Source organism: Sapajus apella, unplaced genomic scaffold, assembly GCF_009761245.1.
Source record: "Sapajus apella isolate SASKATOON/1434 unplaced genomic scaffold, GSC_monkey_1.0 scaffold83, whole genome shotgun sequence".
NCBI classification, from domain to species: domain Eukaryota; kingdom Metazoa; phylum Chordata; class Mammalia; order Primates; family Cebidae; genus Sapajus; species Sapajus apella.
Genome location: NW_022437023.1, coordinates 3860978 through 3877515, shown reverse-complemented (window position 1 = coordinate 3877515; position 16538 = coordinate 3860978). Strand labels below are relative to the sequence as shown.

At 41.8% G+C, this 16538-nt stretch overlaps 1 protein-coding gene across 3 annotated transcripts in view; it reads right to left on the bottom strand.

Moving 5' to 3' along the window:
- Positions 1-16538, bottom strand: part of KCTD20 (potassium channel tetramerization domain containing 20) — a 38794-nt gene that overhangs the window by 17133 nt on the left and 5123 nt on the right. For all 3 annotated transcript variants that reach the window (XM_032253570.1, XM_032253567.1, XM_032253571.1), the window contains exon 2: positions 339-545. In XM_032253570.1, the coding sequence (XP_032109461.1) occupies positions 339-498 (160 nt within the window). In that variant the 5' untranslated portion in view covers positions 499-545. The remainder of the gene's footprint in view (positions 1-338; positions 546-16538) is intronic.

Here is a 16538-nt window from a genome sequence, read left to right as displayed (position 1 = left end):
GGAGGCCGAGGCGGGTGAATCACGAGGTCAAGAGATCGAGACCATCCTGGTCAACATGGTGAAACCCCGTCTCTACTAAAAATACAAAACATTAGCTGGGCATGGTGGTGTGTGCCTGTAATCCCAGCTACTCAGGAGGCTGAGGCAGGAGAATTGCCTGAACTCAGGAGGCGGAGGTTGCGGTGAGCCGAGATCGCGCCATTGCACTCCAGCCTGGGTAACAAGAGCGAAACTCCGTCTCAAAAAAAAAAAAAACATTCATGCCTTCCGGGTAGAGTAGATGCTTTGGTATCAGAAAGCCCCCCCCCACAAATTAAGTCAAGAGCTAATCACTGTACCTTCATTCCTGGGACCTAGAGGGTAAGTAAGATTATGAGGACCAAATGAAGTGAGGCTGCTTGCTTCTTTTTCCTGGGCTGCAGCTGAGGTATCATCCACTAAGCAGCTGGCCTCCTGCCGCAATAACCTGTCACTGTCACTGCCACGGTGAACATTCATCCTCAGACTCTTGAGTCCAGAACTGTCCGTTTGATCGGAGAGAAATCCTGGAACACAGGAATATGCATGATTTAGAACTCATAAAACAAGTTTCTAAGGACTTCCATGGTATGAAGCCCAAACTAGAAAACTGACAGCTAGCATTCCTGTTCTCAGGAGAAATAGGCATCTTCAACATTTTTGTGATTTTTTATATTGATAGGAATTGGGCTGATTTAAATGGTCTTTATCCAGTCACTAAGAATGCAGATAAACTTGTTAGCAGGGAATAATTTTAACCATGAACAGACATCAAATTCACTTACTTCAGCCACATTCATGATCAATTCTGCGTTAAATGATAGTATAATAATTTGGTGGTATTCACATTACAGAGACATAGGGTAGCAGGGAGTCCAACTTTATTTATTATACTTTAAGTTCTGGGGTACATGTGCAGATCATGCAGGTTACATAGTTATACATGTGCCATGGTAGTGGTTTGCTGCATCCATCGCCCTGTCATCTACATTAGGTATTTCTCCTAATGCTATTCCTCCCTTACCCCCCACACCCCAGGCCCCAGTGTGTGATGTTCCCTTCCTTGTGTCCGTATGTTCTCATTGTTCAACACCCACTTAAGAGTGAAAACATGCGGTGTTTGGTTTTATTTTTGTATCAGTTTGCTGAGAAGGATGGTTTCCCGTTTCATCCATGTCCCTGCAAAGGACATGAACTCATCTTTTTTTATGGCTTCATAGTATTCCATGGTGTGTATGTGACACACTTTCTTTATCCAGTCTATCATTGATGGACATTTGGATTGGTTCCAAGTCTTTGCTATTGTGAACAGTGCTGCAATAAATATACGTGTGCATACGTCTTTATAATAGAATGATTTATAATCCTTTGGGTAGATACCCAGTAATGGGATTGCTGGGTCAAATGGTACTACTATCTTTTTTTTTTTTTAAGACGGGGTTTCACCATATTGGTCAGGCTGGTCTCGAACTCCTGACCTCAGGTGATCTGCCCGCCTCAGCCTCCCAAAGTGCTAGGATTACAGGTGTGAGCCACTGCGCCCGGCTATGGTATTTCTCTTTTTAGATCCTTGAGGAATCACCACAGTCTTCCACAATGGTTGAATTAATTTACACTGCCATCAACAGTGTAAAAGCATTCCTATTTCTCCACATCCTCTCCAGCTTCTGTTGTCTTCTGATTTTTTAATGATCACCATTCTAAGTGGCATGAGGTGGTATCTCAACTTTTCAATTAAAGAAAATCTATGTTTTTAAAAATTGACACACTCTTGCAACTATTAAGCACCAGGAAATTAAAAAACAATCACAACCTTAAAGTCAGTATGAGAATCATCTGAGCTGAAGAAAAAAGCTAACTTTGATTTGTAGTGCTCAAGTTCTCCTTTTTATCTTCCCTTTTCTTTCACTTTGTGTACCTTATGCTCAATCCCCAAGCCACGCCTTAAAATCACACTGGCTATAAAGCTAATCATGTCATTCATCTCTCTCGAAAGCAGCGCTAAATCCCCATGAACAACACACACTATGTGACTGCCACGTGCAAGACCCTCAATAATCAGGTAGAATGAGAAGCCACAGCAGCCACACACGGGGCTTCATAACTTTCTGCAGGTTAATCACACCCTGCAACCTTTCCATCCTCAGTGGCTACTAAACTACTCAAAATATTCCTGAAGTTCACTCTACTTAGCACTTTCACAGTTTATACTGTACAAATTTCCACTGGCATTCTGGTAGAAGAATCATCTTAAATCACCAGTAATTTGTATGCATATGGATTGCATGCTTAACAATATTTTAGGAACAGGAAGCTCACTAAGAGCAGTAATGCATTTTAATACTCTGAATTTCCTGGCATATCAAGCATATGGTAGGTGCCAATAAACAACTATAAAAAATAGATATAGGCTGGGTGCGGTGGCTCCAGCCTGTAATCCCAGCACTTTGCGAGGCTGAGACAGGCGGATCACGAGGTCAGGAGTTCGAGACCAGCCTGAGCAACATGGTGAAACCCCGTCTCTACTAAAATTACAAAAATTAGCCAGGCATGGTGGTGGGGGCCTGTAGTCCCAGCTGCGTGGGAGGCTGAGGCAGAAGGATGCTTGAACCCGGGAGGCAGAGGTAGCAGTGAGCCGAGATCAAGCCACTGCATTCCAGCCTGGGCAACGGAGCGAGACTCCATCTCAACAAAACAATAACAACAACAAAAACATAATAAATATCTGTAGTGTAAATTAAATTTTGAATCCCTTCATAACCTATATTTAAATGTTTTTTAGCATAAATTGATCAGTTTATGTCCTGGTCCAAGTTTTAACTTAGATGAAATATAAAAATGACTACTTTGATAAGATGGAGAAATATGCCTGAAAATAAATCATACTAAAGAAGAGATATTTTCAGTTGATGAATCTTTCTCAGACAATGGGCTCTTATAGCACAAAGCAAATTGAAGGAATAAAGTGAATGTATTGATAGAAAACCTTCTATGTGACTACAGCTTTTTCACGATTATCCTTTCTTAAAAAAAATGTATTTACCTTACAAAAATGCAGCCGTTTAAAATTGATGCCTGGCAACTGGTAAAGTCAAACAGAACCATCAACGCCTTCAAGTTTGACTCAGATGTCAAAATCAAGTCTAGAGAGTAAGATAAAGAACAAGGTCCATGGAATTGGAAAGAGTATTACCAAAGACGGTCTGCTTCTTCAATCTTTATTAATTTTGAACCATAATGTTCCAATCTACGTACAGCAACTCTAGCAGCTCAAGAGCCGAGTTCAAACTTCTCTTTGTTGCACTCGAAAAGATGTCTTGAACCAACACAATAAGCCTGACTAAGCGGGCCTCTTGAGAACTTACATGGACTAGACTGTATAAGCCACTTAATTTATCTTCATAATGTACGAAAATCATTTTGTTACCATGTAATAAAGAATTTCCTAGTTTATAATACCGGGGCTCCAAACTTGGTTTAATTTGTAGATGGTGAATTAATAAATGGAAGTACTTGAAGTTTAGCAGGGTAGATACTGCCAGTCAGGGAAAAGAAAGTAACTTTCTCAACACTTAACAGGCATTTGCATTTCATTAATTTTTATTATAAGTAATACACAAATATATTCCTAAGAAAACTCAAACCTTTACAGATAAAGCAAAAAAGGACCTTCTGATCGTCATTCCCAATCCCAGTCATTTCTCCAAGAACTATCACTACTTGCTTCGCATGAATCCTTTTAGACTTTATTAAAATGCATTTTTATTATACAGATGTACTGGGGAAAGCATACAGTTTTTAAAAAACACAAATTATATACTACATGCATCATTCTCATTCTGTAATGTTTTTCTACATGTTCTTGAGAACCATCCAGATTGAAGATCGAGATCTAGTTCATTCCTTTTTAAGGGCTGTATAGTATTATATTAACACAATTTTACTCTCTCCCCTATAAATATTTAAGTTATTTATAACAAATGCTTCGATGAATAAGATCAGAGTATACTGATCCAAGAGAGGATTCAGTTTGCAGAGTTTTCCCAAATGGATTTGGCTTCAGAACTTCTTTTTTCAAGAAATTCTTCAGGATTTTTTTTTTTTTTTGAGACAGAGTTTCACTCTGGTTGCCCAGGCTGGAGTGCAATGGCACGATCTTGGCTCACTGCAACCTCTACCTCCCAGGTTCAAGCGATTCTCCTGTCTCAGCCTCCCAAGGAGCTGGGATTACAGGCACCCACCACCACGCCCAGCTAATTTTTGTATTTTTAGTAGAGACGGGGTTTCACCATGTTGGCCAGCCTGGTCTCAAACTCCTGACCTCAGGTGATCCACCCACCTCAGCCTCCTAAAGTTTTGGGATTTCAGGCGTGAGCCACCACGCCCAGCCCAGGATTAATGTTTAATGGCACATACTTTCAGATATCACCTAACGCAACATTTCCCAAAGTCCCCTATAAACTATTAACTCCTCTAAAATCCCAGAATGGTGGAACAAAAATCTCTTGACCTGTGAAACCTAAGAAGCAAACCAACACCAAGTTCTTCAACACACCAGAGCAGCCAGTTTAAATATAATAGTAAGGTTATATTCCCCTTCCTGGATGGATGCTTCATTCAACTGTGAATGGTATTTTCATTGCCTACCCTGGTTCACTTCTGTAGCCGTCCCCTAAATGAATCTTGGTCCTCAGAACAGATTGAAGGGGGAAAAAAAAAGAAGAAAGAAAAAAAAAAGGCCAGGTGCAGTGGCTCACACCTGTAATCTCAGAACTCTGGGAGGCCAGGGTAGGAGGCGCTCTTGAGCCTGAGAGTTCAAGACCAGCCTGGGTAATATAATAAGACCCTGTCTCTAAAAAAAAATTTAAGAATTAGCCAGACATGGTGACACACTCCTGTAGTCCCAGCTACTTGGGAGGCTGAGGCAGGAGGATGATTTGAGCCCAGGAGGTCGAGGCTGTAGTGAGCTGTCACTCCAGCCTGAGCAGCAGAGCAAGATCCTGTTTCGAAAAAGAAAAAAAGAAAGAAAAGAAAGAAAGAAAAGCAAAACACTTCAACAACAATATAATTCTCTATTGCTACAAAACAAAACTATTTTTTGGTCAACACAACTCTGAAGGTCGCAGCAATGTGCAAGAAGCAAAGGTTCACCACCGTCCGTTATAGCTTAACAGTAGCTGAAGAGACTGCTTTGAAAATGCAGCAAGAGTTAAATAAATGTATTAATAATGGAACACAGAATACATACATAGCTATGAAGCAAAGAAAACTTAACATCCAGAAAGCCAGTTCATGCTTCACTTCCATACGTGCTGTGAAAGCATTTTACATATTTTAAGAGTATATATTTATTTCACAGGCCTCGCATGAAGGCCCGTATTCTGTTAAATCTTGCTTTTACTGACCTGGAACAGCTGAACAGTTTTAGCACCATCGCCTCCCCATCCTGGAAAATGTATATACAGTCTTTGATAGTGTAATTATCTCCACAGACTCTCTGCACCTAAAAATGAATGCACTTGTTTCTCCCTAGAACATAATCATCTTAAGTATGAATCCACAATAACCTGTAGATAATAAATTTATATATTTTCTTATTTACAATTTCCCCTAATCAATTATTTCTGAAGAAAACAAGATATTTACCTAGATCACTATTCCCTTAAGTTCAGTATCCTACCATTGAACTACTCGGATTCAAAAGAAAACTAGTTGGAATGGGGTGGGGGCAATAATACCGATGTATCTCAAAAACATAATGCTTTCATACTGTTAATAGTGCAAGGCTTTTTGTTTTTTGTTTTGTTTGAGATGGAGTCTTGCTCTGTCGCCAGGCTGGAGTGTGGTGGTGCAACCCTTGGCTCACTGCAACCTCCACCTCCTGGGTTCAAGGATTCTCCTGCCTCAGCCTCCCAAGTAGCTAACTCATTTTGTATTAGTGCCCTCACTTTGAAAATCTTGGTTCATAGACCAGTTTCAGAATTATGTCAAACTACTACTAACAATAAGCCTACTAAGTTTAGGTGTTTTGGTAGTGGGGGAGTTCTTTTTGTCCTTAAAGCATATCCCACTAAGGATGTACAGTCAGCATGCTATATTCAAAAGTTACTGTATATGTTTTCTTTGTATTTTCTGTACGGTGGGTTCGTTTTTCTTTATATTGAATTATAGCATTTTCCATTATTTTTAAAATTTTCTGAATATGTAAGACATTTACATGGTTCACAAGTTGAAGTCACATAAAAAAGGAATGTTCAGAGAAGTCTCTGTCCTTCCCCTTTTCTCTCTCAATCTGTTCCTGTTTATTCCCTACAGAAAACCGAGTGGTCTTAGTCCATTTGTGCTGCTATAAACAAAACGCCTGAGACTGGGTAACTTATAAAGAACAGAAATTTATTTTCTCACAGTTCTGGAGGCTGAGAAATCCGAGATTAAGGTGCTGGCAAACTGGGTATCTGGTGAGGGCCTGTTCCTCAAAGGTAATGGCATCTCGGCGTCCTCACATGGTGGAAGGAGAAGGGCTAGCTAGGTTCCTTCAATCCCCTTTAATAAGGCCCCGTCACCTCCTAAAGCCCTCACCTCTTACTTGTATCACCTTGGAGGTTTAAGTTCCAACATCAATTTTGGAGGGGCATATATTTTCAAACCACAGCACTGGTTTTGTTAGTTTCTGTTTATCTTTAATGTTTCTCTTTGCAGATATAAGCAAATATATGTGTACATATCTATATTCTTAACTCCTTTTTTCTCTTATACAAAAGATAGAATACCATATTCTACCAAATAGAATACCATATTTTGTACCTTGTTATATTAACAGTATATCCTAGAAATCATTCCATGGGAGTTCATACAGATCTTCCTCATTCTTTATTATGGTTGCATAATACTCCACTGTGTAGCTATTAATATACAGAGATTAGATACAGAAAAGGGAAAAAGGGCACTCCAGGCAAGATGAATGACAACTGGCAGGAAAGTAACAATAAACAAGGCTTTATTACTATGTGAAAGAAAAAGAAAGTAAACCAATCAGGCTAGAGTGAAGGATTAATGCAAAAGGGTGGGGAAAATCAGGGTCACCACCATATCATACAATTCCAGGGAAGACCATGCACACCATCATCTAAGAAGCCATATAAAGCACAGCTTAGATGGTTGTACACACTGCCTTGGGTAAAGCTAAAGATGAAAAGTTGGGGCCAGTTTACAGAGGCATTTAGATTATAAGGTAAAATGGAATTAGGATTTTGTTTTGTAGCCAAAGTTTTACAGGAAGGTGTCGTGTTCAAAATGTTGTTTAAAGATAAATAAGACCACAGACAGACTGGAGGGGCTCTAAGGAGGTTACTCAAATTGTCAGGAGTGAGGTACTATAGATCTTAATGGGCTGACAGCAAAGAGAAGGGTAGTACCTAAGACAGAGTCTTGCTTACCTTCAAAGCGCTTACAATCTAGTTGTTGAGATAATTTATTATCTAAGAGTTACATAATGTAGAAGTGGGCCGGTCACGGTGGCTCACGCCTGTAATCCAAGCACTTTGGAGGCCAAGGTGGGTGGATCACCTGAGGTCGGGAGTTCAAGACCAACCTGACCAAATGGTGAAACCCCAACTTATAAAAAATAATAAATAATAATAATGCAGAAGTGATATTTTAGAATCAGAAGAGACCTTAGTGATCATATTGTCCAGTGGTTCTCAAATCCAGCTGATAATCAGAATCACTTAGAAGAACTTGTTAAAACATCTTCTTGGGCCCCATTCCCTAGAGATTCTTATACAGTAAGTCAGATAAGAATAAGCATCAGATAAGTGATTTAAAGGATAACATAGTATCTTCATTAATTCTAGAATAGCATACAGCCCACAATGGCTCACACATGCAATCCTAGCACTTTGGGAGGCCAAGGTGGGAGAACTGCTTGAGCCCAGGAGTCTGAGACCAGCCTGGGCAACACAGTGAGACCACCATCCCTCCAAAAACTAAAAAATTATGCCGGACACAGTGGCTCACGCCTGTAATCCAGGCACTTTGGGAGGTCGAGGCAGGTGGATTGCTTCAGCCCAGGAGTTCCAGACCAACCTGGGCCACAAGGAAAAACCTCATCTCCACGAAAAGAAATACAAAAAAATTAGCCAGGCATGGTGGCATATGTCTGTAGTCTCAGCTAGAGGGAGGATTGCATGAGACTAGTCTGGACAACACAGCAAGACCCCATCTCTACAAAAACTTTTTTAAAAGTAGCCAGGTGTGGCTATGCATGCCTGTAGTCCCAACTACTCAGGAGGCTCAGGCAGGAGGGTCATTTGAGCTCAGGAGGTCAAAGCTGCAGTCAGCTGTGATAGCACCACTATATGCCACTGTGGGTGACAGAGCAAGACCCCATCTCTTAAAAAAAAAAAAAAAAAAAAAGGCCAGGCGAGGTGGCTCCCGCCTGTAATCCCAACATTCTGGAAGGCCAAGGCAGACGGATCACCTAAGGTCAGGAGTTTGAGACGAGCCTGGCCAACATGGCAAAACCTGTCTCTACTAAAAATACAAAAGTTGGCTAGGTTTGGTGGCGGCCACCTGTAATCCTAGCTACTTAAGAGGCTGAGGCAGGGAGAATCACTTGAACCCAGGTCACAGGGGTTGCAATGAGCCAATATCGCACCACTGTACTTCGGCCTGAGTGAGAGCGAGACTCTGTCTCAAAAAAAAGTAAGCTAACTTTTTAGGAAATGGGGTCTTGCTATGTTGCCCAGGCTGGTCTCAAGCAATCCCCCTGCCTTGGCCTCTCAGAATGCTTGGATTACTGGTGTGAGCTACCACACTTGGCCTCAGAACATTTTCTAGAACACTGGGATTTCTCCTAACAATGGACAAGTTTCTATCAGAATAAACCTCCTATTGGAGAGCACTCAGAAAAGCTGAGTAAAACAGAAAAAAACAAAACAACAACAAAAATCTGTTTGAAGACATCAGACAACTAGTGAGGTGGCCGAGACTCAAGGAGTCAGTTCCTACAGGGAAGATGTGATGGTCAATTTTACGTATCAACTTGGCTAGGCTACAGTCCTGTTATTCAAACACGAATACCTGTGAAGGTATTTGGTAGATGCAATTAAAGCCTATAGTTACTTACTTTAAGTATGGAAGATTATCCTAGATAATCTGGGTGGGCCTGATCCAATCAGTTGCTATAAGGGCAGAGCTGAAACTTCCATAAGGAAGAAAACTGCCTGCAGACTGCAGCTTTTGCTCCTACGCTAGAATCCCAGCCTGCCCCTCCTGGCAGTAACCTGCTTTACAGGTTTCAGACTTGCCTAGCTAGTCCCCAACACCTTATGAACCAATTCTTTGCAATAAATATCCTAATACATACGTATGTGTGTGAACACACACACATACACACTACTGGTTCCATTTCTTTGGCAGAACGCCAATAAAGGAAATAAACTAAGGTAAGTCCAACACTCTGTACCACTTTTCTCCTCCAGATATTTGCCTATTTAGAAGCGGCTGCCAAAAGGCTATAAAGCTAAGTAGAAAGCAGCAGCTAATAAGTTAAGTTTTTTTGTCTGTTTTTTTTTTTGAGATGGAGTCTTGCTCCGTAGCCCAGGCTGGAGTGCAGTAGCGCAATCTCGGCTCCCTGCAACCTCTGCCTCCTGGGTTCAAGAGATTCTCCTGCCTCAGCCTCCCGAGTGGCTGGGATTATAGGCGCCTGCCACCATACCCGGCTAATTTTTGTATTTTCAGTAGAGACGGGGTTTCATCACATTGGCCAAGCTGGTCTTGAACTCCCGAGTTCAAGCGATTCTCCTGCCTCAGCCTCCCGAGTAGCTGCGATCACAGGTGCATGCCACCACACCCAGCTAATTTTTTGTATTTTTAGTAGTGATGGGGTTTCACTATGTTGGCCACCCTGGTCTTGAACTCTTGACCTCAGATGATCCATCCACCTTAGCCTCCCAAAGTGCTGGAATTACAGGCGTGAGCCACCGTGCCCAGCCCAAAAAAGTTGAGAAGTTAAGCAGACCTTTTGTCAGCATCAAGGTGCTGGAGAGACAAAAACTGGAATGGGCCTGCAGAGGAGGAAAGATCCTGTGATATACCCCAAGTTTTCCACTGGGAGCCTAAAAGTAAGAATGTAGAATAGGGTGGCAAACTTTTCTGGTAAAGAGCCATAAAGTAGGCTGGGCAAGGTGGCTCATGCCTGTAATCCCAGCACTTTGGAAGGCCAAGGTGGGGGGGATTACCTGAGGTCAGAAGCTCAAGACCAGCCTGGCCAATAACATGGTGAAACCCTGTCTCTACAAAAATTAGCCAGGCATGATGGTGGGTGCTGGTAATCCCAGCTACTCGGGAGGTTGAGATGGGAGAATCACTTGAACCTGGGAAGCAGAGGTTGCAGTGGGCCGAGATTGCGTCACCGCACTCCAGCCTGGGTGACAGAGCAAGACTGTGTCTCAAAAAAAGGAAAAAAACCGGACGCAGTGGCTCACGCCTGTAATCCCAGCATTTTGGGAGGCCAAGGTGGGTGGATCACCTGAGGTCAAGAGTTCAAGACCAGCCTGGCCAACATGGTGAAACCTCATCTTTACTAAAATTACAAAAATTAGCCAGGCATGGTGGCATACGCCTGTAGTCACAGCTACTAGGGAGGCTGAGGCAGGAGAATCTCTTGAACCTGGGAGGCAGAGGCTGCAGGGAGGCGAGGTCATATCACTGCACTCCAGCCTGGGAAACAAGAGCAAAACTCTATCTCAAAAACAAACAAACAAATATATGTACACACACACATACATATATATGAAAAGAATGAAAAACAATGATCAAAATCTCTTTCTTAATAAGGCAAAAAATAATAGCTTATTAATCCTAAAGAATATATAAGGAAAGAAATAAGGGCAGAAATTAACGTAAAAGAAAACACAAGCTCAACTGAGAAAAATTAATGAAGCCAAAAGTTGGCTTTTTTTTTTTTTTTTTTTTAAAGATGGGGTTTCACTATGATGGCCAGGCTGGTCTTGAACTCCTGACCTCAGCTGATCCACCCACCTCAGCGCCCAGCCAAAAGTTGGCTTTAAAAAATTTTTTAAAAAAAGGCCAGGCATGGTGGCTCATACCTGTAATCCCAACACACTGGGAGGCCAAGGTGGGTGGATCATTTGAGGTCAGGAGTTCAAGACCAGCCTGGCCAACATGGTGAAACCTCATCTCTACTAACAATACAGAAGAAAACTAGCTGGGCAGTAGTGGCATGCGCCTGTAATTCCAGCCTCTTGGGAGGTTGAGGCATGAGACTCACTTGAGCCTGGGAGGCAGAGATTGCCCTGAGTCAAGATCACACCAGGGCAACAGAGTGAGACCCTGTCTCAAAAAAAAAAAAAAGATTAAGACTAAGAAAACTGATAAGCCCTAAAAACTGATCAAGAAAGAAATAACGGTAATGGTTGCACAACTCTGAATATACTAAACTACTAAACTCTACACTTTATCTGAGTGAATTGTATGTTATGTGAATTCTCTCTCAATGAAGTTGTTTTAAAAAGAAAATGAAGATACACATTACAATAATCACAAATGAAAAAAGACTATCATTACAGATCCCATGAGACTAAAAAGATAAGCAGTTATTCTGTACAACTTACGCCAATAAATTAAAATTTGCAGATGAAATGAATATTCCATAACTTATTGAAACTGACTTAGAAAATCTGCAAAGTCCTATATCTAGTAAAGAAATTTAATTGACAATTAAAAGTTTTTGATAAAGGAAGCTCCAGAACCAAATGGCTTGACTAGCAAATTTTCCCACACCTTTAAGAAAGAAATTATATCAAACTTTCTCATGAATATAATCACAAAAATTATGAGAAAATCAAATCCAGCAACATAAAAAAGGATAGTACATTATGGCAAAGATTGGTTTAACATTCAAAAATCAATTCATACAATTAACCAACTTAAAAAATAGGTCTGGCATGTTAGCTCACACCTATAATCCCAGCACTTTGGGAGGCCGAGGTGGGTAGATTACTTGAGGTCAGGAGTTTGAGACCAGCCTGGCCAACATGGCAAAACTCCATCTCTACTAAAAATAAAAAAATTAGCCAGGCATGGTGGCACGTGCCTATAATTCCAGCTACTTAGCTACTCAGGAGACTGAGGTATGGAAATCACTTGAAACCGGAAGGAGGACGTTGCAGTGAGCTGAGATCACGCCATTGCACTCTATCTTGAGTGACAGAGTGAGACTCTGTCTCTAAATAAATAAATAAATAAATAGAAATCTGTTTGAAAATACCTGAAATGCCAGGTGCAGCAGCTCACGCCTGTAATTCTAACACTTTGGGAGGCCAAGGCAGGAGGATCGTTTGAGCCCAGGTGTTCAAGACAAGCCTGGTCAACATAGTGAGATCTCGTTTCTACAAAAAATAAAAAAAATTAGCTGGTTGTGGTGGCACACACCTGTAGTCCCAACTACCTGTGCAAGGCTGACGGAGGACTGCTTAAATCCGGAGGTCAAAGCTGCAGTGAACTGAGATCTTGCCGCTACTCTTCAGCCTGAGTGACAGAGCAAAACTTATTTCAAAAAAGAAAATAACTAAAATAGCATGAAATAGTATTGATATATTAGATTTTTAAAAGGCAGGTTGAAATAATAAATGCATCCACAGAAAAAAGATGGAAAATATTATTCTCCCTTAATTGTAGAATCACGTGATCTTTTTTTTTTTTTTTGAGATGGAGTCTGGCTCTGTCACCCAGGCAGGGAGTGCTGTGGCATGATCTTGGCTCACTGCAATCTCCACCTCCCAGGTTCAAGCGATTCTCCTGCCTCAGCCTCCGAAGTAGCTGGGATTACAGATGCCCACCACCACGCCCAGCTTATCTTTGTATTTTTAGTAGAGATGGGGTTTCACTGTGCTGGCCAGGTTGGTCTTGAACTCCTGACCTCGTGATCTGCCCACCTCAGCCTCCCAAAGTGCTGGGATTACAAGTGTGAGCCACTCTGCCTAGCTGACTTTTCTTTTAAAAAGTTATTGTTGGCAGAGCGCAGTGGCTCACGCCTGTAATCCCAGCACTTTGGGAGGCTGAGGTGGGTGGATCACAATGTCGGGAGTTCGAGACCAGCCTGACCAACATGGTGAAACCCCGTCTCTTAAAAAAAAAAAAAAAAAAAGTTACTGTCTTACTGAAACATACTAAAGTCCCTAAAATGAATGTATGGCTTTTAAAATGAGGAGAAATGAAACTATCTCTAAAAACAGAAACCTCCTCAAGAAAATGTTGGCATCACTGGAATGGTTTCTTAAAAACTGCTTGTTGCCGGGCGTGGTGGCTCACGTCTATAATCCCAGCACTTTGGGAGGCCGAGGCGGGTGGATCACGAGGTCAAGAGATCGAGACCATCCTGGTCAACATGGTGAAACCCCATCTCTACTAAAAATACAAAAAATTAGCTGGGCATGGTGGCGCGTGCCTGTAATCCCAGCTACTCAGGAGGCTGAGGCAGGAGAATTGCCTGAACCCAGGAGGCGGAGGTTGCGGTGAGCCGAGATCACGCCATTGCACTCCAGCCTGGGTAACGAGCGAAAGTCTGTCTCAAAAAAAAAAAAAATTAAAAAAAAATTAAAAAAAAAAAAAATAATAAAAAAAAAAAATGGCTTAAAAAAAAAACAAAAACAAAACTGCTTGTAGGTAGGTTTAGTGGCACACTATTGTAGTCCCAGCTACTTAGGAGGCCGAGGTGGGAGGATCACTTGAGCCCAGAAGTTATGGGCTATAGTGCACTATGCCAATCAGGTGTCTGCACTAAATTCAGCATCAATGGTGACCTCCCAGGAGCAGGGGACTACCAGGATGCCTAAGGAGGGGTGAACTGGCCCAAGCTGGAAACAGAGCAGGTCAAAACTCCTGTGCTGATCAGTAGTGGGATCATGAATGTGAATAGCTACTATTCTTCATCCTGGGTAACACAGCAAGACTTCTATCTCTTAAGAAGTAAAATAGTGGCCAGGCGTGGTAGCTCAAGCCTGTAATCCCAGCACTTTGGGAGGCTGAGGTGGGCGGATCACTTGAGGTCAGGGGTTCCAGACCAGCCTGACCAATAAGGTGAAACCCCATCTCTACTAAAAATGCAAAAGTTAGCTGGGCATGATGGCAGGTGCCTGTAATCCCAGCTACTCAGGAGGCTGAGGCAGAGGAATTGCTTGAATCTGGGAGGCAGAGGCTGCAGTGAGCCGAGATGGTGCCATTGTACTCCAGCCTAGGTGACAGAGCAAGACTCACTCTCAAAAAAAAAGTAAAATAAAATAAAAATTTAAAAACTGCCGGAAACAGTTTAAGATAAAATTTTAAAAATTTAAATAGAAAACAATATATTATCACATAAAATAGTCTGTCATTCTTCCATCTAGGTTAAAGAAGAAATGTGCTTAAGAGATGAATTAGAAATTTTGGTTAAATGTATGGAAAAGCTTTTCAAGCACATTATTCAGTTGGCCAACAGGATAATTTTAAATATAACACAATGATTTAGGCAGATGCATGATGTGTTTCTTAGGGTATACAAAAGTAAACATGGTTCTGAAGAACAGGTAAAGCTAGTCATGTGAAAAAGGATGCTGCCTGGGCCTCAAGGCATAGGACTTGGTGATAAAGGCAAGGGAGCATTCAGATTACCCAACACATAACTTCTTAAACAGATTGTCAGGGCTGAGCTGAATTTTGTCTCCCTCAAAATTCATATGTGAAGCCCTAACCCATAGTCCTCGGAATGTGCCCATATTTGGAGATAGGGCCTTTAATGAGGTAATTAAGGTTAAATAAAGTCATTAAGGTGGGCCCTAATCCAATATGATTGGTGTCCTTAAAACAGGGAGATTAGAACACATAAACAGAGGGATGACAATATGAAGACAGAGAGAGAAGAAAATGGCCATCTACAAGTCAGAGAGGCCTCAGAAGAAAACAAACCCTTCTGACACCATTTTGGCCTTCAAGCTTCCAGAATTGTGAGAAAATTAATTTCTGTTGTTCAAGCCACCCAGACTGTGGTCCTTTGCTTTGGCAGCCTTACCAAACAAATGCACAGATATAACTGCAAAAGTTAAGTTTCACCTTCCCCCCATAAAAAGAGATTTGAAACAAAGACATGGAGGGTGTCTTAGATAATTTTAAGATATGTACTGTGATCTTCACATAGAGGTGTCAATTACTACCCATTATATTCGAAAAAAGTTGAACTTACAGTAATCTATGCAACAATTCATTGTAATGTTCCTCCATAATTTTTAAGATGGTCCTTTACACTTGTATAGCATACAAAATTCAAATTTCATTCCTATTTGTTACTTTGTTTGATCTTCACAACCTTCAGTATGAAACAGGAATTTCGAACCTAGAGTCACAGTGCTAGCAGTGGAAGGGCCAACTGGAAGCAAATCATCTGACCTGGATCATGTATCTTTCCACTACATCCCAGTGCTTTCCAAAATTTTAGTAATATTTCTATTTTAGTAAGGACAGAGAGGCAAAGCTTGCTTCATATCTATACTTATCATAAAACCTCACTATTTCAAATATATTATACGTATGTGTGTGTGTGTGTATTTTTTTTTTGGGAGACAGGATCTTGCTCTGTCACCCAGGCCAGAGTGCAGCGGCAGGATCTCAGCTCACTGCAACCTCCACCTTTCAGGCTCAAGTAATCCACTTGCCTCAGTCTCCAGAGTAGTTTGAATTAAAGGCATACATCACCACACCTGGCTTATATTTTTTGTAGAGAGTTGTGCCATGTTGCCTAGGTTGATCTCGAACTCCTGGGCTCAAGTGATATGCCCACCTCAGCCTCCCAAAGTGCTGGGATTATAGGAATGAGCTACAGCGCCCACCTTGAAATAAATTATAACTATATTTTCCTTTCTAAGCATAGTAGTATATCAAAAATTATCATTTTTTGGGTTTTTTTTCTTTTGAGACAGTCTCATTCTTCACCCAGGCTGGGGTGCAGTGGTGTGATCTTGGCTCACTGCAACCTCTGCCTCCATGCCGTAGCTTCCCAAGTAGCTGGGATCATAGGCGCACACCACCACATCCGAGTAATTTTTTGTATTTTTAGTAGAGACAGGGGTTTCGCCATGTTAGGCAGGCTGGTGTCAAACTCCTGGCTTCAAGTGATCCACCTACTCTAGCCTCCCAAAGTGCTGGGATTACAGGTGTGAGCCACCCTGCTCAGCCTAAAAATAAGATTTTTTAAAAACATTAATGAGCCGGGCGCGGTGGCTCAAGCCTGTAATCCCAGCACTTTGGGAGGCCGAGGCGGGTGGATCACGAGGTCAAGAGATCGAGACCATCCTGGTCAACATGGTGAAACCCCGTCTCTACTAAAAATACAAAACATTAGCTGGGCATGGTGGCGCGTGCCTGTAATCCCAGCTACTCAGGAGGTTGAGGCAGGAGAATTGCCTGAACCCAGGAGGTGGAGGTTGCGGTGAGCCGAGATCGCGCCATTGCACTCCAGCCTGGGT